Here is a 27004-nt window from a genome sequence, read left to right as displayed (position 1 = left end):
CCTTTACAACCACTTTAAAAGGTGAATACACTATTAATAGCTTGTTTATGTAAATAATACTATTGAACCATTTATGAATCAATAACATACGACATGCCAATTTACAAGTACCCGTATTTATCGGCGTATAATACGCACTTTTTTCCCCTTAAAACCAGGGGAAAATCGCAGGTGCGTGTTATACCCCGATCGCCTGCGATCCCGACCTGTCACATTTTCAAAATCGCCGACCGCGATTTGAAAATGGCGCCGCCGGCGCCGAAATACACAGAGCCGGTCCTCGGCTCTTTCCGGCGGCTGTCGTTCATTTTCGGCTCCACTCGTAGTCCCGAGCGGAGCTATCCGAACCTACTCGGCTAGGTTCGGATAGCTCCGCTCGGGGCTACGAGTGGAGCCGAAAGTGAACGACAGCCTCCGGAAAGAGCCGAGGACCGGCTCTGTGTATTTCGGCGCCGGCGGCGCCATTTTTAAATCGCAATCGGCGATTTTGAAGCCCAGAATGGCTGGGATCACTGGGGAAGGCTGCACTGGGGAAGGCTGCACTGGGGAAAGCTGCACTGGGGAAGTCTGCACTGGGGAAAGCTGCACTGGGGAAGTCTGCACTGACAAGGCTGCACTGGGGAAGTCTGCACTGGGGAAGTCTGCACTGACAAGGCTGCACTGGGGAAGGCTGCACTGGGGAAGGCTGCACTGACATGGCTGCACTGACAAGGCTGCACTGGGGAAGGCTGCACTGACAAGGCTGCACTGGGGAAGTCTGCACTGACAAGTCTGCACTGGGGAAGTCTGCACTGGGGAAGTCTGCACTGGGGAAGTCTGCACTGGGGAAGTCTGCACTGGGGAAGTCTGCACTGGGGAAGTCTGCACTGGGGAAGTCTGCACTGGGGAAGGCTGCACTGGGGAAGGCTGCACTGGGGAAGGCTGCACTGGGGAAGGCTGCACTGACATGGCTGCACTGAGAAGGCTGCAATGATGGGCGTTTAAATGTAAGTTTTTTTTCCCTTCAACTTCCCTCCTAAAAGTTTTTTTCCTTAAAATTCCCTCCTAAATTGGGGTGCGTGTTATACGCCGGTGCGTGTTATACGCCGATAAATACGGTAATTTATGTGTGTGTTTTGTGAACCCTGCTGTACACCCGTGCCTTTTATCATTCCATTGTTTGAATGCAGTCGAGTTCATTTTCCCATGGTTTTTGCTTGTGCTCAGGTATTTTGTTTTACTCCAGGCAGTTCCCACGTGTACAGTTAAACATAGTTTTTAAATAGATAGAGAAGAAAGCCTGGTCTACAGGTAATACTGCCACTTTGCTAATTTTCTACAAAAAGGTTGTCTAATGGTCGTGGGAAAGTGAAGGCCTTCTGCCTTTGGCTTGTCTACAGGGCTTGGATGTGAATGCCTCACATTATTTAAAATCTTAACACCTCATGTCATATCACTTGTTCTCTAGAAACACAACATCATTTTGCAAATAAATCATAAGTGAGATGACTTATTAGAATATTTAAAATACTGCCAGAAGAACTTCATGCTTATTTGAATTGCTGTTTTATAAATAGTTTGTATGGCTAGAGGTAGAACAACTGGGGGTGATTTTTAGGCCTCATGCACAATGGACGTTTTTGGAGCTGCAGCATATTTTTTTCTTCCTCTAAACTCCCTTGACTATGTCCATGCAGCGTTTAGTGAAAGGGCCTTTTAGAGGCAGGAAAAAAACTCCCACCTCCAGTGTGTCCAGGTGCAACAGAGTTTTGGCAAGAAAAAAACGCTAGTCGCTGCTGAACGTGCTTGAGCATTAATTAATGTCAGTGGCCAAAATAAATTAATATTCTGGCCAATAAAATGAATTCACCCCCAAACTCTTGACGCCTGTAAATGCGCCTAAAAGCTTGTAAAAGCTTTAGACACTTTTACAAGCATCAGGCTTTTTTTTGCCAAAACGTTGCTACCAGGAGGAAAGGCTTCTAGGAGAGTTTGCAAAACCTCCCATGTCCATGAGGCCCTTGTGTAAGCCCCGTAGGCTTGGGCGGTATTGGCCGGTTCAACAGAAACTACATTCAGTCACTGTGTACAGCAGCCTATCCGACAGAAACCGGCCGAACGTCCGGCTTCTGTTAAAGGGGCCAACACAAAAAGATCTGCCGATTGGCATCTGCTCAGACCGGTGTGTTCTGGCAGGTGGGGATTTCAGTCCCCTTGTCAGAACACAGTAGCTCAGCAGGGAGATCGCTGTACTATCATTTAATAGTTCAGTGAGCTCCTCTTGAGCTCCTCAGTTTTTTTTTTTTGTTAAGCCTGCTGGTTTGAATGACAAAAAGCTAATAGTGTGTACCTTTAAGCCTTGTACACACGGCCCAATGTCGGCCAGCATTGGCCGGTTCAATAGAAACCGGCTGACATTTGGCCCGTGTGTACGGCAGCTGGTCCGACGAAAAATGGCCATTCGGCTGGCTTCTGTCGAAGGGTCATGACCGAAAAAGGTCTGCCAATCGGCTCCCATTCAGCACTCTCAGCCAATGGCTGAGTGTGCTGACCAGAGTGTTCTGGCGGGGGGCTGTCCCCCTGTCAGAACACAATAGAACAGCAGGGGAGATCGCTGTACTAATATCAGATTGTTAGTCCAGTGGCTCTGACCTGAGCTGTTGTGTACTAGGATTTAGAGTCAAGCAGTATGACTACTTGACAGTTTCTCTGCTGATTGCTGCACAGAATGCATCCCCCCCCCCAACAAACACACACCTACACCTTTTTCCATGCACCTGTCTGATGCTTACAATAACATAGCACAGAACCTGCACACTTGGAGGCAGTCAAGCCATGGGGATACCAACCTGATCTGTGAAGATGGTATTATTTAATTAGTGGGTGGTACACTGCATACTTTTATTAAAATTGTTACAATGAAAAAAACAGTGGATCCGGAGTCCTGTGAGCCACCTTGCAGGTGTATGAACTACCTGCAAGGTGACAATAGTTGCAGACACTTCCAGACAGACAAATTTGTTTGTGCCCTTACAGCTCATTGAACTAATGCTTCATTCCTCCTGAAAAGTGTTTAAATTTAAAAACATGGTCTAGTGTACATGCCTTTCTTTGGTATGTCAAAGAAAAAAGCAAAGAAAGTGTGAAAAGAAATGATTGCCCATTTTACAAAGATATTCCAAATGGTCTGGGTATATTTATTGGTACCCCTATAAAAGATTTTAAATCATCGCATCATAGTGATAATTCCAATGAACTGTTTTCTGCAATTAGTATAACACATCCTTAATATTGTAATCAGTCATTCAGCCTATTTAAATTGAGAAAAGTGGTTGTTTGGCATCACCATGTGCACCACACGAAACATGGACCAAAAAAAGCAAAGGTGAGATTTGTCTGAGGAGTTTAGAAAGAAAATCATAGACCAGCATATCAAAGGTAAAGGCTATAAGACCATCTCAAAGGAACTTGATGTTCCCATGACTACAGTTATTATTAAGGCTGGGTTCACACTAATGTGAATTGGATTCAGGTTTCGCATGACAGGGAGAGTGTGACCAGCTCTCAATGGAGCCGGTTCACACACCTCCGGGGCGGCCGCGGAAGTGCACTGGAAAAGGGTCCTTTGCATCTTTGACTCCGTTTCAGGTCCGAATTCATGCAAAAATTTGGACCTGATTTGCACCTAGAACAGGGACACACTGGACCCCCTGCTGTGAGCCCTGGCTGCAGCTGTGAACCCAGCCTAAGAGAATTAGTATCCATGAGATTGTTGTCAACCTCTCTGGACGTGGCTGCAAAAGAAAAATTTACCCCAGATTAAACAAGAGGATAGTGGAGCTTGAAGGTACATTACTGTCTGATTGCACTATCCATTACCTTGAATCCATGCCAGAATCAATAAAATCTCAAGACTGTAAGGGATTTTTGCAATGAAACTCTTTCTCAGGCTCAGGTCATGAGTCTTCCAGGATATAATGAAGAAAAACACAGATCTAAAAGCACCCAAGAATGACTGAGCACAAATTATTGGAATATTCTGAAGTTCAAAATGCAAAAATATCCACGCTAGATGTGTGTACAAAGGGTAAAAAAGCACATACAAGTGATAAAACCGCTGCTAGCAAGGGCCAATAGATAAAAACGCCCAAAACAATCAATGTAGTGCAGCGATATCAAAAAATGACAAATATGACATGAATTCAAGAAAATAAAAAACAATGTGAAAATATATACGTGACAATGAAAACTCAAATTCATCAATAAAGGTCCATAAAAGTCCAAAAAATAAAAATGGAAAAAAGAAGAGTTTAATAGAATATAAGAATAGATTCCAGTGTCCCAAGAAAAAGTATTCCAAGGGAAAGAAAAACAAATAACTACATGCATAGAATAGCCAGCTTTCCCAGATCCTCCGTGTGCAACACCAACAATGTAGATGATGGCAGCTTACCAGAATGTGTTGGCTTCCAAATTAATGGAAAGGCCAAATAAGCTGTAGGGAAAAAACTTTCCTCAAATATATCAGTAGAGGTACTGGCAGTCCCAGGAGTGCTCCGAGTCAGGGTCTCGTTCTCGATATATACATGTTTAGAACATAAAAGATCATAGCATAATTCTGTATAAAAAGCTATTTATTGAATATAAATATCCATGGTATAAAACAAGCATGTAATCATTTGAAAATGCTGCAGCAATGGCCATAAACAAAGCAACGAGCGACCGCAGAGTGTGGTGTTGTCACGTTGGGTCCCATTCAACGCATTTCGTCATATACTTGACGTCAGGGGTAAGCTGACAATATTCTGAAGTAGCCCTCTGTGAGCCTGATTCCTTTTGAACATCTATGGAAAGAACTGAAACATGCAGTCTAGAGAAGACAACCTTTAAACTTGGGACAACTGAAGTAGTTTGCTTAAGAAGAATGATCCAAACTACTTGTTGGCAGGTGCAGAAGTCTTGTTAGTGGTAGTAAACTCCCATTGGACACTTCTATCTACAGGTAAGCTTATAATAAAGCTTAAATGTAGGTACAAGGAATATCTCCTAAACCTGCACCTTTTAGGAGATATTCAGTGTCTCTGCAGCCAGTGACCTCACTAGCGAATACTCATGCCATTCTTTCTGAGCTCTGTCCATTCAAGCAGTCAGAGCCCACGAACCCGGAAGGTAGACTGGGGGAAGATGGAATCCTGGCAATCGGCGACAGCTCGCCACTGGAGGGATTCGTTTTAAGGCAAGTCTTTCATAATGTGTTAGTTTGCGATGCATAAGAGAACATTATCACATTACCTTGCAGGAAGAAGATTTTATTTTTATTTTTTTTATTTTACTTAGGGATATGATGGATTTTATTCCCTTTCCTTTGCAGGGAAAGAAAACCATCACATCCCCCTCTGTCAGGAAGGAGCTCTGTATTGTTTACATATGTAGAGCTCTGTCCAGCCTCTCTCCTCGATGATCAGTGGGTGCTGGTGGACATCCATTGGCAGATGCGACGCGAGTCCCCCCTGCCCCGAAGTGCAGAATCATATACATATATATATATATATATATATATATATATGTGTGTGTGTGTGTAATTCTGCACAGCACGGTCGCCCTGTAGCAGTAACACTGCTATGGGGCAGTCGGCAAGTGGTTAAGAAGGCTCTATGTGCTCCAAACAATAACAAATACATTTACCTTCGATAACACTCTTGTGTTTGCTCTTCTGTGACAGGAGACATTAACTGAAGTTGTGTATTGTACTTTAATTAAGAGCTTGTTTTTAATTAACTTTAATTAGGCCTTGCTTGCATTTCTGCTATAGTGTTGCAACACATTTACATAATCTGATTTGATTTATTGCTTATGCAATGTGACATATTATAACAATATAATAAAATCTATGAACAAAACAATTGCATTCCTACATCACTGTTTGCCTACATCAGATAACAAAAATCATGACATTTTGCATACAAAGTGCCTGTAATTTAAGATTAAGCATTACATAGTATGTTATTTGCAAGTAATGCAAATAGTTTGAAGGTTACTTGTTAAAATGTCATATTGCATGGAACATTGTATAATAGATCTCTGTTGTGCAAGCTGATGTTCCAACATGCTAGGAAATTCCTTGTGTCTAGATTTGAAGTGGTTTTCTCAGTGCTACACAATGCACGAGTAAGTAGAGGCACCTCTTGTTGCTATCAACACCTGCCCGTCTATAGACGCTTATATAAATAAGAGGGTGGACAGATATGTAAGCACTATCCAACTACTGCTAGGCAAAGGGGTCTTTGGGCTGCTGCCTAACCCTGTAAGCTTGACTTGTACAAGCATAAAGGTTTATGTCTACAGATACCTTGAGGAAAGGGGGAGGGGCATGCTGCACAGGATGATAGCTTCCATGCCAAGCACCTTTTACTTATGAGGGGAATTGGATAACATTCACCTCTGGTCTATGCAGGGCCAGATCTATCTGATCTCGGGTGCTGTAAAAAAAAAAGGGCAAAATGTCAACACTGTGTGAGTCACTGACAGTCTGTCACAGATGCAGGAAACCCATATTCCCTTGTTCACTCACCTCGCTTTACCATGAGTAAGGACCCGGAAGTAATGTCTGACAGGTAGTGCAGAGGTGAACCGTGAACGCGAGTATGTTTTGGACTGTCATTAGATTAGGATCAGTGGGGGACCCCCCCGGTGGGTTGGTCACCAGCCCCGCACATACCCCATCTAGGATCGCAGGCAGCTCTTCCTCCGGGCATCGGGCAGCGTCTCATCCTCCTGGTGCTTCAAGGCGGTTTGCCCTGCGTCTCCTCCCTCCTCCTCCTTGGCGGCCAATAAGATTGCTTCTCCTCTCGGCCAATCGTGTGACGGCCAATCGTGTGACCCGCTTCCTGATTGGCCGGGAGGAGACTCAGGAAGACAATAGCGAATATTAATTCGGTATTGTCACAAAACTGGGTGGGCTTGGGGCACAGTGCTCATCCCATTCGGGTGAATAAAGAGAACCTGTGCCCCCTTATATCACGTGGCCTTATCACAGCCCTCCTTTACATCATGGTCCCCATCGGAGTACCCCTTTACATCAAATGGCTTTATCAGTGCCCCCGTACATGAACTGCCTCCATCAATGTGCTACCTTACATCAACATTCCCCGTCAGACTGGTTCATGGATCAGTAAATGTACTCACTGAGACCAGGGGGGCACAATTAAAATCTTAGGGGGCACAGCCTACCCCAACACCCCCCCCCCTAAATCGAGGCCTGGGTATATGGCCAATTTATGGCGGCTGTAGACATTTAGGCCTGCTATTCTTCTATAGTCACTCCTTTAAAAAAAAAAAAACACTAGATGGGCACTACTCTCTTGAAGGTCATCACATTTCACTAACTCAATCACAGTTTCAAACATAGGCATTCAGATTGGTGTAGGATTGGATCATTTATAGGCACCTAATATGACATGCAGGTGAGGATTTGGCAGTTTGGTGTCCCCCAGGAGGTAAAAATTTGTGTTTTCAAAGTTATTTCCCTTTCTTACTTAGGAAGGAAGATATTAAAAGGTAAAAAAATGTGCGTCTATTATTTTTTTACTATGAGCCTGCAAAGCATTGCAGCCGCAATTAGCAACCACCCCGCTATTCATAGAAGATATACAGTCAGGTCCATAAATATTGGGACATTGACACAATTCTAATCTTTTTGGCTCTATACACCACCACAATGGATTTGAAATGAAACGAACAAGATGTGCTTTAACTGCAGACTTTCAGCTTTAATTTGAGGGTATTTACATCCAAATCAGGTGAACGGTGTAAGAATTACAACAGTTTGTATATGTGCCTCCCACTTTTTAAGGGACCAAAAGTAATTGGACAGATTAACAATCATCCATCAAACTTTCACTTTTTAATACTTGGTTGCAAATCCTTTGCAGTCAATTACAGCCTGAAGTCTGGAACGCATAGACATCACCAGTCGCTGGGTTTCATCCCTGGTGATGCTCTGCCAGGCCTCTTCTGCAACTGTCTTCAGTTCCTGCTTGTTCTTGGGGCATTTTCCCTTCAGTTTTGTCTTCAGCAAGTGAAATGCATGCTCATTCGGATTCAGGTCAGGTGATTGACTTGGCCATTGCATAACATTACACTTCTTTCCCTTAAAAAACGTTTTGGTTGCTTTCGCAGTATGCTTCGGGTCATTGTCCATCTGCACTGTGAAGCGCCGTCCAATGAGTTCTGAAGCATTTTGCTGAATATGAGCAGATAATATTGCCCGAAACACTTCAGAATTCATCCTGCTGCTTTTGTCAGCAGTCACATCATCAATAAATACAAGAGAACCAGTTCCATTGGCAGCCATACATGCCCACGCCATGACACTACCACCACCATGCTTCACTGATAAGGTGGTATGCTTTGGATCATGAGCAGTTCGTTTCCTTCTCCATACTCTTCTCTTTCTATCACTCTGGTACAAGTTGATCTTGGTCTCATCTGTTCATAGGATGTTGATCAGGAACTGTGAAGGGTTGTTTAGATGTTGTTTGGCAAACTCTAATCTGGCCTTCCTGTTTTTGAGGCTTGCCAATGGTTTACATCTTGTGGTGAATCCTCTGTATTCACTCTGGTGAAGTCTTCTCTTGAGTGTTGACTTTGACACACATACACCTACCTCCTGGAGAGTGTTCTTGATCTGGCCAACTGTTGTGAAGGGTGTCTCTTCACCAGGGAAAGAATTCTTCGGTCATCCACCACAGTTGTTTTCCATGGTCATATGGGTCTTTTGCTGTTGCTGAGCTCACCGGTGCGTTCTTTCTTTTTAAGCATGTTCCAAACAGTTGATTTGGCAACACCTAATGTTTTTGCTATCTCTCTGATGGGTTTGTTTTGTTTTTTCAGCCTAATGATGGCTTGCTTCACTGATAGTGACAGCTCTTTGGATCTCATATTGAGAGTTGACAGCAACAGATTCCAAATGCAAATAGCACACTTGAAATGAACTGTGGACCTTTTATCTGCTCCTTGTAAATTTGATAATGAGGGAATAACACACACCTCGCCATGGAACAGCTGAGCAGCCAATTGTCCCATTACTTTTGGTCCCTTAAAAAGTGGGAGGCACATATACAAACTGTTGTAATTCTTACACCGTTCACCTGATTTGGATGTAAATACCCTCAAATTAAAGCTGAAAGTCTGCAGTTAGAGCACATCTTGTTTGTTTCATTTCAAATTCATTGTGGTAGTGTACAGAGCCAAAAAGATTAGAATTGTGTTGATGTCCCAATATTTATGGAGCTGACTGTAAAACCAGTTCCCATAAAGAAAAATGAATGGAGGCAGTAAACCTTTCATTCATTCATTCGCCCCATCCTCCATTCATATATATATTCATGTAGATCGCTTTTTATTGTGGGAACCAATAGTACAGCTTCTATGAATAGGGGGTGGGGCAGAAAAGGTAGGAATAGTTGGCACTTTTAACAAGTGTCTATAACAATGCAGTCCCTGGTATTAGCCCTCATCACTGGAAGCAGCCACCAGCATAAGGGACACTTTTTATTCATCGTAAGTACTGACCCTGGTGCTGATTTAAGAAGAAAAACCTCACCAAACATAAAGTGACATTGAACAATATCCTTATTTCCAAAAATAATCCATACACATCCACTACATCTACTCTCTGCCCTGAAACACAGGGCAGAGCGTAGATGGGCATGCTTGAAACAAAGAACTGCCCTTAGCCCTTATGAACATTCATACACCACAATCAGAGTATAAATTAAGAAAACACTTTTTTTTTTTTAGAACACCTGTCAGGTTTTTAATGCTGTCTGCATCCTCATTAGAGAGATTCACCCTCTCTATTTGTCACCAGAAAAGGAATAGAGGGGATATCTTCCAATGGTGATGATAGTTCTGGTGATTACCAGGGATTTACTCTCACTTCCTGTTGTTACTATGGGACAGGAATTGATTGAAATATCCCCCTATTTGTCACCAGAACAGGAATAGAGGGGATATCTTCCAATGGTGATGATAGTTCTGGTGATTACCAGGGATTTACTCTCACTTCCTGTTGTTACTATGGGACAGGAATTGATTAAAATATCCCCCCCCCCTCCAAGGAACACAGATGGGAAACAAAACACGACATCGCACTACCCAAAATGAAAAAATGTTTAGCCTTCAGTTCTACTTTAATGCCTATCTCCAAGTGGGCTGCATGTTTTCCAATATTTACATGCCAGAGCATATATTGTGTAACTTCTTTTCTGTCTCTAATCTCGGAGAGTTTGGTAGTACATTATGTACGTGCTTGGCACAACTCAAATAAGCTTTTTTTTTACATTTTCTTTGTGTAGTATGTTTTAGCGCTAGAAATTGAACTTCTAGTTATTGCCAAAGTCTGTTAGGTGTTTATTACCTACACCAACCTATTATTTGTCTGCTGCTCTCCAGGTGGCATGGGCAAGTGTTTACAAGTCTTCACGAAATTGAAATTGCCTGACCGTTACCTCATAGTGCTCTGTCTTTGTCCTCTTAAGCCTCATCGTTTACATTCTACATGCTTTACTTGGCAAGAACTTGAGGATGAGAGTGGCAGAATTCCCAGCAAAATTTACATTCCCAACTCTTTATAAGCATGTACAGTGCAGGAATACAGATTAGAGTAATATTTACTTTGTATTACTGCATACCTAATGCTGTCTCACTATAGATGATCACTAAACCTCAGTATTTCAAATAAGATAACCTGAAATTTTAAAATAATTCCTCATTACTTCAGCCAGTTTTGTATATTTTGTTGTTTTAGTGGAATCCGTTGGTGGCCAAAAAGCCCAAGCCAGTTTTCAGTTGAATTGACATCACTGGTTCTGCCTCTCGGCTGCATAATGACCCAAAGCCACCAATTGGATTGATTTCCTTTGGTGTGAAAGTGTGATGGGAACCATAGTGTTTTTTATTTAGCATACGAGGATAAAAAGTCAAATGTGCATAAATTATAGCTGCTAGCTGTAGTAATACTAGGTTCATCCTGTATCTACAGTAATAGCAGTTCCATAATTAATATCAGTATAGCCAACACGGGCTATGGCCAAGGACAGTGGGGTCTCCAGAGGCCGCTCTCAGCTACCTTCACATCATGTTGTTTATGAACTTTAACACACTCTTGTATATAGTAAAAGGTACCAGCTTACTGTTCTGCCCACCAGGGCCACCTGTAATTTCTTAGGTAGTGTATATGGATCGGAGAATATTTTTTTCATCACCAGATGGCTGAAGGGAAAAAACTTAATGGGTTTCTCTATCCACACAAACAAGGTAGATGGAGGAAGTCCCTCACCGGGACAGAAGTACCCACCACTTTCATAACACACTGATCATTAGCTGCAGCTGCTGAGCAACTAAAACATTTCCAACATGTCAACAGAAGTCAATTAAACAATTGACTTCCATCAAGTGGGGGAGCCCACACGCTGATCAAAATTCCACTGGTCCATGTATGTCTAGCCTTAGGCTAGCTATAGATAGAGATCGTAATGGTAAGACAAGCAGAGCGTGACATTCTTATAAACAAGCATATAATATCTGCCAAATATACAGCAAGCCTCAAACCCTTGCAGCTAGCCTCAAAGAGTGGTGGAGTAGGCAACTGGAGAGGTACAAGTGTCCTTGATTGCCAGAAAGCATAGATCTTGACCTCACAGTTAATATTGGCATTTGGTGGTAAACTACTAGAGGTATTATTCTGAAATGTCTAACAAGGAAAGCAGGCTAAAGCTACAGCACACGACCCATGTCTTCATACTGCTTGTTGCACTGACCAGTTACTGTACATCATATACAGTTTACTGGGTATGGAAGCATACTTGAGCTGCAGTTAAAAATGACTGTATATACAGTATATAGCTGATAAATGTTTTAGGTGGGAGAATTTGCTTTTGCTGATACATTGTGGAGGTTGCTGTCATTTTTGTTTTTTTTTATGCGTTTTGCAACTTACTCTTGATGTCTTCTTGTTGCACACTGATAAGCTCTTTTAAAAAAAATATATAACCAAAGCAAATTATTATTTAAAAAAGAAAGTATTTATATTTTGTTTTTATTTTAGGCTCCGGAGAGTGTTACAACATTTGTTACACTCTGTCAGTCAGACAATGAAGAGATCAGTAAAATTGCATCAGAAAAGTTGGAATCTTTTGGTAAGTCAGATGCTGAAGATTTCTGGGTGCAATCAAAATACGATGGTATTGTATACCTTGTAACATGGCTGCATTGTTGCAGGTAAACATGGCTATGCATGAAAAATTTAGAATGGTATCCAACCATTGTAGTATGTGAATCTTCCTGGTGTTTGGCCATTAGATACAGTGTTGTGAAAAAGTATTTGCCTCCTTCCCGATGTTTTCTTTTTTGCATATTTGTCACCATTAAATGATTCAGATCATCTGTAATTTTAATATTACACAAAGATAACCCATAAATACAAATTCATTTTCTAAATGATGATTTAATTTATTAAGAGAAATAAACTATCCAAACCTGCCAGGCCCTATGTGAAAAAGTAATTGCCGCCTAAACCTAATAACTGATTGTGCCACCCTCGGCAATAACAACTGCAATTAAGCATTTGCAATAACTGGCAATGAGTCTTTCACATCGCTGTGGAGGAATTTTGGCCCACTCTTCTTTGCAGAATTGTTTCAGCCACATTGGAGGGTTTTCAAGCATGAACGGCCTGTTTAAGGTCATGCCACAGCAACTCAATTGGATTTAGGTCCAGACTTTGACTAGGCCACTCCAAAACCTTAATTTTGTCTTATTTTAAGCCAATCAGAGGTGGACTTGCTGCTGACTTTCGGATCATTGCCCTGCTGCATAACCTAAGTGCGCTTGAGCTTGAGATCACGAACAGATGGCCAGACATTCTCCTTCAGGATTCTCTGGTAGAGCGCAGAATTCATGGTTTCGTCAATTATGCCAATCTTCCAGGTCGTGAAGCTGCATAGCAGCCCCAGACCATCACACTACCACCACCATGTTTGGATGCTGGTATGATGTTCTCTTTATGAAGTGCTGCGTTAGTTTTACACCAGATGTAACAGGACACACACTTTCCAAAAAGTTAAACTTTTGTCGCCTCAGTCCACAAAATATTTGTCCAAAAGTCTTGGGGATAATCAAGATATTTTGTCAGATCCTAAGAGAGTTATGAGAGAGTGAGAGCGATAACACTAAATTTAACACACCCACTCCCCGTTCACACCTGAGACCTTGTAACACTAACAAGTCACATGACACCAGGGAGGGAAAATGGCTAATTGGGCCCAATTTGGACATTTTCACTTAGGGGTGTGCTCACTTTTGTTGCCAGCGGTTTAGACATTAATGGCTGTGTGTTGTTATTTTGAGGGGACAGCAAATTTACACTGTTATACAAGCTGTACACTCACTACTTTCCATTGTAGCAAAGTGTAATTTCTTCAGTGTTGTCACATGAAAAGTTATAATAAAATATTTACAAAAAAAGTGAGGGGTGTACTCACTTTTGTGAGATACTGTACATGCGTAAGCTACAGACCCCGGCAAGGCACCCTGTTACCTGTAGTCCTACCTCTAACTTATAAGAGGCTCCACAGTGGAAGCACATGCATTCTGATGGAATAGATGAAGGGCAGATGGGCTGGAGGGAGCCCAACCCTCCTTAAAGGTACAGGGACACCCTGACCACCCAGTACATAGCACCATGGTTGCAAAGGTGTGTAGTAGTAATTAGGCCTGGGTGTGGCAAGTAATATTACAATTTGTTTGATGAGCTGAATCATTTAAGTGTGACAAATATACAAAAAAATTAAAAAAATTAAAATCAGCAAGGGGCAAATACTTTCTCACAGCACTGCATGTACAAAGCAAAAGGCTAAATGTCCACAGCAAACCAGATAATCGGAAAATAAATTCTCTTTTTGGTTATTCTTCTTGGTCAGTTTTACCGAAATGTGCATGACCATAATCTTCCTGAGCTTCCTCTTCTGTTTAAATGAACTCATAACATAACATATAACACGAGCACAAGTCAAAGCACTAACTTATTTTTCTATCATGTTAAGGAGAGGAAGGACTTTGCGCATACGACTCCCTACACAAAGCTGCTACAGTGAACCCAGAAACAATCCTAGGACCTACTGCTGCTACTGCTTTCTAGGCACTATAAGAATGCAGAATGTATACAGATATCCCTATGCCTACAGAAGATGATGCTGAATACAAGCAGAAATTTAAGCCGGCAAAATCTCCAGCATTAATTTCCAGTAACAATATACTTCAGTGTGTATGTGTGGACCAGCAAGAGTTGGAACAAGAAGCAAGCATCTTTTATGGATAGAATAAATATACTAATCTGCAGTCAAAGGTCATGTCTGCCTGGTCCGCCATGAACACCATTACTACAGTAGAAGAACTTAGAACCAACGCCTCTTCTTAATGGAACTGCATTTTTAAAAAGCCATGGCTCGTTATTGTCCCACTTTCTGTGATCTGTACCAGATGTCTCATCTTTTTTTCTTATCTTTCACAATATTGGCATTGCACACAAATATAGAAAAAGTCCATCCTACATACTGGCATTATGCTGAGTTGTCATTCACTGGCTTAGTACATTACCTGATTAATAGGTTGCCCTAGAAATATTATCTTTGCATTCAGCTCCTCTATAGGTTATGTATAACAATTTCAGAAACAACAGCTATCTTTAAAGGGAAGCTATTGTTTTTCAGTGTGTACACATTTAAAGGTTTACACAAAGATAATTTTTATGTTTTTGCAAATGATTGTATTTTTTTCTGTGTTTTAACGGCTTTATTTTATTTTCTTAATCTTTTTCTTCCTTTACTGGCTGATTAGCAACTTTGATGGCCAAGTGGTGTAATAAAATCAGTAAGCCACAAAGAAAGTCGGCTGTTTCCATTTAGTCAGAGCAGATTAATAGACTCACATTTAGGGATAGTAAAAATAAAATACAAACACTACTGGGCACGACTAAGCAGGATGCACAGCCTGCCTATGTGAGGAGCAAGGGTACACACTATATCCAGAAACATGATTTTAATAAGGTGCCTAAGCATTAACAGGTACAATTATGCATAGTTAATCTCATTTACAACTTTACCTAAGCTAATAGATTCCAGTCTTGGTGGAATGGATCACTTCATTCAGTACTATTAAAGTAATATTGAAATTTGTTGGGGCTTTAAATAAAAAAGATGCTATACTTGCCTGCTCTGTGCAACAATATTGGACAGGGCAGCCCCACACCACTTCTGCAGTCCTTTGCCGGCATTTTGTGCTCCTTCTTCCTGCGGGTGCCCCCTCAGCAAGCCATGTGCTATGGGGCACCCATGTGGGCATGCTCCCAAACCAGAATGTGTACCCCCTTAGCTCCCTCACAGGATTTGACTGACACGAGCAGGACCCTATGGCTCCTGCTGCTTTCAGAGTCCCCTGTGAGACCAGTAAGAAGGAGCAGCGCCGCTGTAGACGCAGCCAGCTCTGGATCGTCAGAGGACTCAGGTGGGTGTTTAGGAACAGGGGGTGGGAAACAAGTTTTTGTTGGTTTGTTTACCTTAATGCAGAGAATGCATTGGGGTTAAGAACCATTTTGACTTTAGAACTACTTTTGTTTCTTATCATCGCCATCATCATCAAAAACAGCCTATAGAGTATGTATGCACACAAATAATGCTACGCAAACCAGAGTTACAATACTTTGCATTCGACTTTCTCTAGGGAACACAACTGTGAATTTAAAATAATACTATCACACAAAACAGAGTAGTTCAAGCAAAAGTTAAGCAGCAAAAGTATTATTACTGTCCATAAGAACCTTCAGTAGTAGAATTGTGCGTTCCTTCAGGTAGAACATGCCTTAACAAGAGCTTGGCATGATTTGGAATTTTTGGTGCATGCCTGGAAATTTTTCAAGCGTGCTTGTTGGAAGCCCAGCTTGCGAGTATTGTCAGTGCTAATAAATGGCATACGCTATTAAAGCTGTAATATTATACGCTGTATCTGGTGAGGTCTAGGGAAAGGCACACGGGTGTAGATAAAAGAATAAACACGTGACATATTTAGACATCTTTCCATGTTGTTAGTGTATTGGCTTCCCTCCTTAAGTCAGTGCATACTGTGCATCTATAATATTTGATATTTCTGTGAATTCTATTACTAAACACATTCAATATAGATAAGCTTCTCCTTTGTAGCTGATACGAGATCAAAAGGTTAAATCTACAAACTGTAATAGAGAATAGGTCATAGGATATCCAAAAAATTCAGATTATTGCTGTGTACATTCATGTCAGACACCCCTAGCTGATCCTTCTCAGGGAGGAAAGTGGATTGTCCAAGTTGCATTTTTTTTCACAATTTGGATATTTGGATCCCTTGAGACAACAATGATGCTGGGAATATGTGCTGACTACATGGCCCCATGCAATCCTGTATAATGTGTGTGTGCATATCTATATACTTACCTAGACATGTCAGATCCTGCAGTAAGTCTAACCACTATGTAGTGTCTTGGAAATATGTTCCTCTGCAGAGTCATATCATACCACATACAATGCATTATTATTTTTTCAGCTAGTTTAGTAAAATTACAATAGTTATGTTGCTTCAGCTATTCCAGTGCATAGTGTACTGTAGGTATAATGATGTATGAGTAATGCTTCTTTTAATGACTACTATATATACTACTACTATATAAGAGCTGGCAAACATTCTTGCTTCCTTAGAAGGTGTCAATATGAAGCTCAGGTTTAATGATTGATTAATATCAAGATTTTTTTAATTAACTTTGTACATTTATTTTTGTAGATTACTTACCACAAAAAAAAAATTAAAATGATCCAGCTACCCCTTTCTGCCATGTTGCATTTTAACCTCCATGCCCAAACAGTGGAGTTTATTTACTAAAACTGGAGAGTGCAAAAGAAGGTGCAGCTCTGCATAGAAACCAATCAGCTTCCATTTTTTTTTGTCAAAGCTTAATTGAACAAGCTTAAGTTAGAAGCTGATTGGCTACAATGCACATCTGCACCAAATTTTGCACTCTCCAGTTTTAGTAAATCAACCCCAGTATGTCAATCTTTAATTTTATACACTAGCCTGTAAAACGATCATCTTTTACTCATAGTGTGGATAAAAGCAATTGCTTGGCTGTACAAACACACAAGAGTATTATATGTAACCCTTATCGGCAGAAACAACTGTAAAGTGTGCATGCAATGCTGTTGAACTTACAAAACTGGCACTTTACATACAATAGTGGGAAATTACCTATATACAGGTGCCATCTTATTTGAAGTGCCCTTGAGGCCCTAAAACCAATGACACCCTATTGAACCAGCTTTTTTTTTATAGGTGGCCTCACTTAATTATAAGGTGGCATGAGTGGGAAAACAGGCTCAAGAGCCACCCTCCTAGTTCAAGTTAGTATTTGAATAAAACTCCAGAAGAGAGGTAAGGCACACCAAGGTGCCCACTATTACATCGTATTGCCAGTTTAGTAACTTTAACAGCACTGCATGCTTGCACCAGCAACAATTAACACCTTTGAAGACAAAGCTTAATGCCTCAATGAATCTTTAGGAATGTCTCTATGATGAATGGAGGCCATCATACATACCCAGTAAAAATGTGCCCCTACCAGTATTAGTCCACCCACAGTATGCGACTAGTTTGTTCACCGTAGAGGAGAATAGAGTCTATACATCATACATCCACAACCATTAGATTAATAATACTAATGACAGCTGCACCCAGGGGTTTAGAAGGTGTTTTATAAAAAGGTTGGGGGAATATAGATAAAAATGACTTAAACTACAAACAAATAACATATCGAATAATCATTACAGTGCAAACTCACACAGATATGGCAACATAAAACTGAAAAGGATCAATTTTAATGATACTATTATATATAATTAGTATGGGTTGTTTGTTTTTCTTTTTACAGTTTTAGCGCAATTAAATACCGTGCTCTTTTATTATGTAAATATATTCACACGATACACTTTCTATTGAACTGTAGATGGTATCATGTTTAAAGACTAGGCCCATCCAAAGCTGGCATTTCAGTCTTGTGTATGTTGACATATCTCAGCATACACTGGGTACCCATAACTATCCAGGTCTTTAGTGGCGATATCACTGTGCTGCTGTCAAGTGCCAACTCCAAGCTTTTTCTCTTTTATTGGGATTTCCAAAAATGTGGGGCACGCTGAGAAATACAGCGGGACAACCTCTCCTCTTCTAAGATAGATATTAACAGCTACTGGGTGCTGTAACACACCAGTATCCATCTGGTAAGAAAAATATCAACTTTGGAGATATAGCCTTGACCTATCAGTAAAAAAAATCCAAACAGGTCAACCTGCAAACCTACTACCCGTGCTGCCAGAACTTCACTCTAGTCAACAGAAATCATCTGCTGAAAAACCAATACTTCCTGAAATATTGGTCTCCTTGGCCCTCTGAAGCACTCACTGGTCCCTCCTGGTGACCTCTACGTAACCTCTGCGTCCTATAGTGGTATTGAGATTGGTGTGAGGAACTACCGAGCACTGCGGGGGGCACCACCAAGGGAATTGACACTCTTGCAAGAGTCAGTTTCCCAGAGGACTTTTCTAGGTAGGTTTTCACTCATAGTGATGTTCTGGCAGTGCGGACAGCAGGAAAGGTGAGTATTCACTCTCTTCTGTTTTAGGTTGACTATCTGGGATTTTATTTTTATTGATAAGCTTACTTTAAAGGGAAAAGATAGAAACATGGTGTCATAGCTGACCTGTTTTTGAAGGTGCATACTTTAGAGCCCTTATACTTGTTTCACAACTTACTGTGTCACTGACCCAGAACACGTATACAGGGTCAGCCTAGGGCTACATAGGTGGTTTTTAGTAGCTCAGTCGCATTACTAAAATCTCGGGATTTGGAATTAAGGTATATCTAAACCCATGAAAAAAAATAAATATATATATATTGCAACTTAGTTTTCAGATGTGGTAGATGCATGCGTTTTCTTTTTTTTTTTCTGGCATTTTCTATTTTTTTTTAACTTGGTGATTCTGCCAGTAACACACTTCTTGTCCTAGGGTGACAACACCCACTGTTCTGTATTATAGGGAGAAGTAGCACTGTTACCTTCAGTGAGAGCTGAGAACAATGTAACTGATAAGAGTTCACCACACGCAGTCAACACAGAATTTTATTAGCTGTCAAGATTTCCATGGGGCTGAATAAAATAAATTTAAACATATATGGCTAGCTTTAAAGTGGTTCTAAAGCCTTAAGGTTTTGTACCTTAATGCAGTCTATGCATTAAGGTGAAAAAACTTCTGTGCTGCAGCTCCCCCCCAGACCCCCCCTTTTTGGCTCCCGCTGCTGTCATTCAAATCCTGTGACGCGGGGGCGTGGCCGTGTCCGTGTCCCACTGTCTGTGTTAATGGACACTCAGGAGCGAGCCCGCATGGGTGTCACCAGGGAAAGTGGTTTTCTGTTGCGGTACCTGATGAAGAGGAGGGACGGCGGGGGACCCCAGAAGAGGATCGGGGCTGCTCAGTGCAAAACTATTGCACAGAGCAGGTAAGTATAGGCATGTTTGTTTATTTCTTTTTTTTTTTTAAACTTGAAGTTTTACAATCAGCCATAGATGGTTTGAATCTTGGTCAGTCCCTGCTGAACCAGCCAAGATTCAAACCATGTATGGGCAGGCTGAATGTACCCAAGTTGATTGATCTAGAAACTTGGGTACAACCAGAATATTGGATTTTTAATGCCACTATTGCAAGCAGCTATAGCCGCTAACAATAATCACTATGTGTTCTCCCAGCTGGGAAGGCACTGGGAGAACACAATAGCTCAGTGGGAGGAATTCCCCCATCAACAGAGTCAACCCGTAGGTGCAGGAAAGAAAATGGCACCATCTATAGCCGCTTTAGGTTACTTTCACACTGGGGCGGGGGGCGTTAGCGGTAAAGTGACACTAATTTTATCGGTGCATTACCGCTGTTGTAGCAGTGCTTTTCGGCCACTAGCAGGGTGCTTTTAATAAGGCCGTATATAAAGGGTTCGAATCGCTTTGGCAGCGGTGCCCATTGATTTCAATGGCAGGGGCGATGAAAGAGCGGTGTATACACCACTCCCGCACCACCCCAAAGATGCTGCTTGCAGGCATTTTTCTAATGTCCTGCAAGCGCACCGCCCCAGTGTGAAAGCACTCGGGCTCTCACACTGGGGCTGCAGGGGAAGTGTTTTTCAGGTTCTATTTTTTAGCCCCAAAAGCACCTGAAAATTGCCCCAGTGTGAAAGGCGTCTTAGTGTTTTTTTTGATAGCCCTGGATCTTGCACCTTCAAAAACAACTCAGCAATGGCCACATTCATATTTTTTATCCTGAAAGATCCAGTTGAATAGCATTTCTAAGAAAAATTGAAATTCCCTATTTGACTAAAGTTCCCTCCCAATATATACACACACATGTCTTTACACCCTTAACCCAGTCCTCCTTTTAAATAAAGTGCACTTGCCAGCCTAAAGCTGAACCAGAGAATGCAAAGGTTCTCACATGAGGTCATTGTATTGTCACTCCACGTAACCAGACTTCACCAGTAGGTAGTGCTGCAGGTAAAAACAACTTTAATAAAACATCTAGGAGCTGTGGGAAGAAGGAATATCATTGTGTTGTCCAGTGGAAGATCACAAACACAAAGAACATCCCTTTAGGTTGGAATTCCATGCAAAACTATTTTTTTTTTTAAAGTAAACTAAGAAAGAGTTAGAACCTCTGTAATGTTTTGACTGCTGTCTGAGCTACACTGAAGAGACTTCTTGCTTCTGGTCTCAGTGATAGACACCTGGTTGGAATTGAGGGAAAATTTGCATAATGTGGACAGAGACAATGATTGAAATGCTGCTTTAGCAGAGTCGGCAAGGGTTTAGATTTTAGAACGTCTATGAGGTTTTATTACTGTCTGTGTTCCCACAGGGGAGATTAACACTCATTTTCTGTCTTGATGCTCACTGGAGAAGAAGTGAGAAAACAAAGACAGCAATTAAAGCCTGACAGAGGTTCTAACATTATATTATTATCGGAAACCAAGAAAGTTTAGGTAGGAGTTCTCTGTGATCCTCTATACCGCATATACTGCAGGGGTGAGCAGGGATTTATGTACAGTTGATGTTTATACGATGTATCTAAATAACCTTATCTACTGTATAGTTTAAATTGTATGATCTAATTTTGGTTTATCGTTTTGTATTTGTATGAATTTGTATTTATTCAGGGATTTTCATGTGAGATTGACGTAAAGTATAATTTTAATGTAAATAGATGTTTAACTGCTAAAGATGAAAGGGACAGGGAGTCTGGTACTTCTTATGCTACAACAATGCCCTTGATGTCAGTTTCCTTTCTCAGAATTTCAGTGCAAACAAGTGAGAGGTTTCCACGCTCCTTGAACTGGGAACAAAAGCTTTCAGTGCTTTGATATGGCTAGGAGTAATTGATGAGGCATTGTAATGTGTCCTTTCTATACTACCTGTAAGTTTTTGCTGCATAGTACGTACTGTGATGCTATGGAAAGGTTTTCAAAATTAACAATTGCCAATGTATGTGGCATAACCTATTTTCTAAAAAAAAAAATATATATAAGATGTGTAATTATTTGATAGAATATAAATATTTAGTTATTATTCTGATTGTACTGTATGGTGATCTCTATCACAACCTGTCCTTGAAGATGAAGTGAAAAGCACTATCTTGCTTATGCAATAAAGCAGTACAACAGCAGATATGATATACAAAATGCAGTAAGGCTGGCCATACACAGATTTTTTTTCGTTCAGCAAAAAAATCAGGCAGATTCCTCTATCCACGCTATATGACGCGGATGGACTAAACTCCTGCTGCGGCTATTGCATTCTGACAGCCGACACCAACCGCTGTCAGAATACCTGAACAGTGTCTGGAACTGATTGGATGCAACGGCTGTCAGAATACTCAAAGTGGCTGGAACTGATTGGATGCAACAGCTTACAGAATAACAGAACAGTGCCTGGAACTGATTGGATGCAGTCACTGTTTATCTAAAAATGTCCATCCAGCTATTTTTATTTTCTCATTAGAAGAACATCTAGCAGGAGGATCTCAACAAGGTCACTCACAATGTGGATTTCGACCAGCTCATTAAGGCCCAGCTGAAATTTGCATAGTGTTTGGCTATCTTTAGTCAATCAGAAATCATCCCTTACTTGATCCTAATATAGTAAACTAATTTGGTTCTGTGGGGCATTGCACGAAGAATGTTGTTAAATCTAACAGTTTCCTCCATCTGTGCTATAAAGCACAGATGGATGATTCTCTCACTGTAGCTGTGTAATTTTAACAGCTGACACCAGCGGCTGTCAGAATACCTGAACAGCTGCTCTCTCTGATTGGACACCAATCGCTGTCAGAAGACCTGAAGAGTGGCTGGAACTGATTGAATGCAACGGCTATCAGAATAACCGTACAGTGGCTGGAAATGATTGGATGCAACGGCTGTCAGAATAACCGTACAGTGGCTGGAAATAATTGGATGCAACTGCTGTCAGGATACCCGAACAGTGGCTGGAACTAATTGGATGCATCAGCTGTCAGAATAACTAAACAGTGGCTGGAACTGATTGGATACAGTCACTGTTTATCTAAAACTGTCTGTCCAGCTTTTTTGATTTTCTCATTAGAAAGACATCTAGCAAGAGGATTTCAACAGGGTCACTCACAATGTGGATTTTGACCAGCTCATCAAGGTCCGGCTGAAATTTGCATAGTGTTTGGCTAGCTTTAGTCAATCAGAAATCATCCCTTACTTGATCCTAATATAGTAAACTAATTTGGTTCTGTAGGTCATTGCACAAAGAATGTTGTTAAATCTAACAGATTCCTCCGTCGATGCTTTTAAGGGCACAGATGGATAAGTCTCTCGCTTTAGCTGTTGAACTTTAACAGCTGGCACCAGTGGCTGTCAGAATACCTGAACAGCCACTGTCTCTGATTGGACACCAACCGCTGTCAGAATACCTGAACAGTGGCTTGAACTGATTGGATGCAGAGACTGTCAGAGTACCCGAACAGTGACTGGAACTGATTGGATGCAACAGCTGTCAGAATAACTGAACAGTGGCTGGAACTATTTGGATGCAACAGCTATCAGAATACCTGAGGAGTGGCTGGAACTGATTGGATGCAGTCACTGTTTATCTGAAACTTTCCATCCAGCTTTTTTGATTTTCTCATTAGAAGGCCATCTAGCAGAAAGATTTCAACAGGGTCATCCGCAATGTGGATTTCGACCAGCTCATCAAGGTCCGGCTGAAATTTGCATAGTGTTTGGCTAGCTTTAGTCAATCAGAAATCATCCCTTACCTGCTCCTAATATAGTAAATGAGTTCAGTTTTGTGGGTCATTGCACAAAGGATGTTAAATTTAAGAGATTCCTCCATCCATGCTATAAAGCATGAATGGATGAGTCTCCCACTGTAGCTGTTGAATTTTAACCACTGGCACCAGTGGCTGTCAGAATACCTGAACAGCCGCTGTCTCTAATTGGACACCAACCACTGTCAAAATACCCGAACAGTGGCTGGAACTGATTTGATGTAACAGCTGTCAGAATACCTGAACAGTGCCTGGAACTAATTGGATGCAACGGCTTTCAGAATAACCAAACAGTGCCTGGAACTGATTGGATGCAGTCACTGTTTATCTGAAACTTTCCAGCTTTTTTGATTTTCTCATTAGAAGGACATCTAGCAGGAGGATCTCAACAGGGTCACCCACAATGTGGATTTTGACCAGCTCATCGAGGTCTGGCTAAAATACGCATAGTGTATGGCTAGCTTTAATCAATCAGAAACCATTCCCTACCTGATCCTTACATAGTAAACTAATTTGGTTTTGTGGGACATTGCATGAAGGAGGCTGATAAATCCAACAGATTCCTCCATCCACGCTATATAGTACGGATAGATGAGTCTCCCACTGTAGCTGTTGTATTTTAATAGCTGGCACCAGCGGCTGTCAGAATACCTGAACAGTGCCTTGAACTGATTGAATGCAACAGTTGTCAGAATACCTGAACAGTGGCTGGAACTGATTGGATGCAACAGCTGTCAGAATAACCAAGCAGTGACTGGAACTGATTGGATGCAGTCACTGCTTATCTGAAACTTTTTATCCAGCTTTTTTAATTTTCTCATTAGAGGGACATCTAGCAGGAGGATATCAACAGGGTTACCCACAATGTGGATTTTGAAGAACGCATCAAGGTCCGGCTAAAATTCACATAGTGTTTGGCTAGTTTTAGTCAATCATAACTCATCTCCTACCTGCTCCATATATAGTAAAATTCAGTTCTGTGGGTCATTACATGAAGGATGTTGTTAAATCTAACAGATTCCTCCATCCATGATATAAAGCACAGATGCATGAGTCTCCTGCTGTAGCTGTTGGATTTTAACAGCTGGCACCAGTGGCTGTCAGAATACCTGAACAGACGTGGTCTCTGATTGGATGCAGACACTGTTCAATTGAAGATTTTCAATCCAGCTTTGATTTTTCAGTCAAAGCGTATTGGGCAGGAAGATGAAAACAGGGTCACGAACAATTATTATTATGCAGGATTTATAGAGCGCCAAAAGTTTGCGCAGCGCTTTACAACGTTAGGACAGACAGTACAGTTACAATACAATTCAATACGGGAGGAATCAGAGGGCCCTGCTCATTAGAGCTTACAATCTAAGAGGGATGTGGATTTCCACCAGTGGCCAACATTTGGGTAGTGTATGGCCAGCTTTAGTCATAGGAGCCAACAAGAAATCATCCCTTACCTGATCTTACCATAGTAAACTAATTCAATGCTGTGGATCATTGCACCAAGGACATTGTTTTTGCTCTTGTACTGCCTTATTCGATTAGCCTGTATGAGTGTTTTTTTATTTCACAATTTGGAGCCAAGTAATGGTAAACGTGTCCCACTACTGTAGGTAGTAGCGCTGGGGGAGCAACTTACTATACTGAAGGGTGTTTAGCAATGGGACAAGTTTTAGCTTACCCAGGAAGACCTCTTTAACACAAAGAGGAAAAAACCTACATGAAATAGTTCTTTCTGTGAAGCAGGATCTGTGAGTCTTTGTGGTATTACAAAAAGTAATGTTAAAGCTGAACTCTGGGATAAGCAATCATTGTCTAGATACAAGAGGCTTGCGTATGCTTACTTGAATATTAGTGTTTTTTTGTGTATTTTTTTTCCAGATCTGTGTAATAATCCAGCATGAATGTTTGTGCAGGAACTACCTGTAAGAAAGACTGCTTACTGCTGCTCTCTCTTCATGTGCAGAGTGACTGGTCTTGTATCTACCCCCCTTTTGTGGGTGGGTCTCTGCACATGTAGAGCCCCAGTGATGATGTCCCTGCTACTTTTACAAGGTAATATCTGGTTTGCAAAGGAATTTCTTACTGGCTATTGAGGATTACATTTAAAATAATGTTTTTGTGCCCAGAGTTCAACTTTAAACTTTTACCAGTGTCTTGTACTACTGCATGAGGTGAATCCTTCTTTGGACTGACCTGTGCTATTGTGCCTTTTTTAGATCTGCAGTATTTGTACGAAGCCCATTTTCCATTGTGCATAAGTTACAATAAAGAATATTTTTGAAATACTGTCATGTTGTGTTACAATGCGATTGTTATTTGCTGCTAATGGAAATATTGGGTGAATTATTTTACAACATAGTGGAAATGGCAAGCCAGAAAGCAGCTTTTGTCACTCGGCTTACTGTAAACTACTAATGATTATTATTGGTAGTAGAACTCTGATAACACTGCAAATACAGTCCCCCCCATTCCTAACCCAAAAGAAAAAACAAAATCTGCTTAGATTGATTGTTCTTACACAGGGTCATCAAATTAAGCTCATTATAGTGACTGATTGCAGGCCATACACGGGTTACAGGAAAGTAGGCAGGGGGGAAGGGGGAAGCCATCATTGCCGGGAGACGACAGTGATTATTGCTTGCTATTTCAACTGCTAGCGATGATCGCATGCAAAATCTGGCAGGCTGGTTGTACCAAAGTTGATTGATCGATTAACTTGGTACATTCAGCCTGCCCATACATGGTTTGAATATCAGCCGGTTCAGCAAGAACCGTCGATGGCCGGCCTTAAGCCTGGTACACAGTACAGTTTTTTGGGTTGCACAAAAAAAAAACTGTCAGCTCCGGTCGGGGGCCGCTGTACTAACCATGTGATGTTAGTCCAGCGATCTCCCCCGCTGAGCTGTTGTGTTCTAACAGGGGGACAGCCCTCCCACCAGAACACTCCGATCAGCGCTCTCAGCCATTGGCTGAGAGCGCTAATCGGGAGTCGGCCGGCTACTGGTTTTCCAGAATGCACGTTCGAACGGCCGGCTTCTGTCAGACAGACCGACATACACACGGGCAGAATGTTGGCGGTTTTTTTTTAATGAACTGACAAATGTCACCTGACATTCTGCCCGTGTGTACAGGGCTTAACTCTTCAGTATTATCTCAAACTGTCTGATCAGCCTTCCATTTGTTATGGAGGTGAGGAAAGGGGGAGATGTTCTATGGACCTGTCTTAGGATGACGGCTCTAACTCGCAGTATTGTATCTATGGAAAAGCAATGTTGTCACCCTAGGATAAAAAATGTGTTAGATTGGAATGTCTAAGGCCGGGCCTGTCTGCATTTCCATGCTAGACAGACATTTATTATTTATTTGACTTCTATTGAGGGAACGTGTTAGAAATGTTTTCATTGATCAGTGAAAGCAGTCTCTGATAAGTGTAAAGTGAGTGCTGTTAGAATACAATGGGGATGATTTACTAAAGGCAAATAGACACTCTGTAGATGCAACTGTTCCAGAGCTTAGTAAATAAGGTAATGCTTCACTTTGCAAAGAATACCCAATCACAT

The 27004-nt window shown here is 41.4% G+C and overlaps 1 protein-coding gene across 4 annotated transcripts in view; it reads left to right on the top strand.

Moving 5' to 3' along the window:
• RIPOR2 (RHO family interacting cell polarization regulator 2) overlaps positions 1–25732 on the top strand; it is a 233411-nt gene extending 207679 nt beyond the window's left edge. For all 4 annotated transcript variants that reach the window (XM_073631170.1, XM_073631167.1, XM_073631169.1 and 1 more), the window contains 2 exons: positions 12089–12179; positions 14085–25732. In XM_073631170.1, the coding sequence (XP_073487271.1) occupies positions 12089–12179; positions 14085–14179 (186 nt within the window). In that variant the 3' untranslated portion in view covers positions 14180–25732. The remainder of the gene's footprint in view (positions 1–12088; positions 12180–14084) is intronic.
• The last annotated feature ends 1272 nt before the right edge of the window (positions 25733–27004 follow it).

The sequence above is a fragment of the Aquarana catesbeiana genome, linkage group LG05, assembly GCF_042186555.1.
Source record: "Aquarana catesbeiana isolate 2022-GZ linkage group LG05, ASM4218655v1, whole genome shotgun sequence".
Classification (NCBI taxonomy): domain Eukaryota; kingdom Metazoa; phylum Chordata; class Amphibia; order Anura; family Ranidae; genus Aquarana; species Aquarana catesbeiana.
The sequence above is the reverse complement of the archived record's forward strand: the minus strand, read 5'-3'. Positions and strand labels throughout refer to the sequence as shown.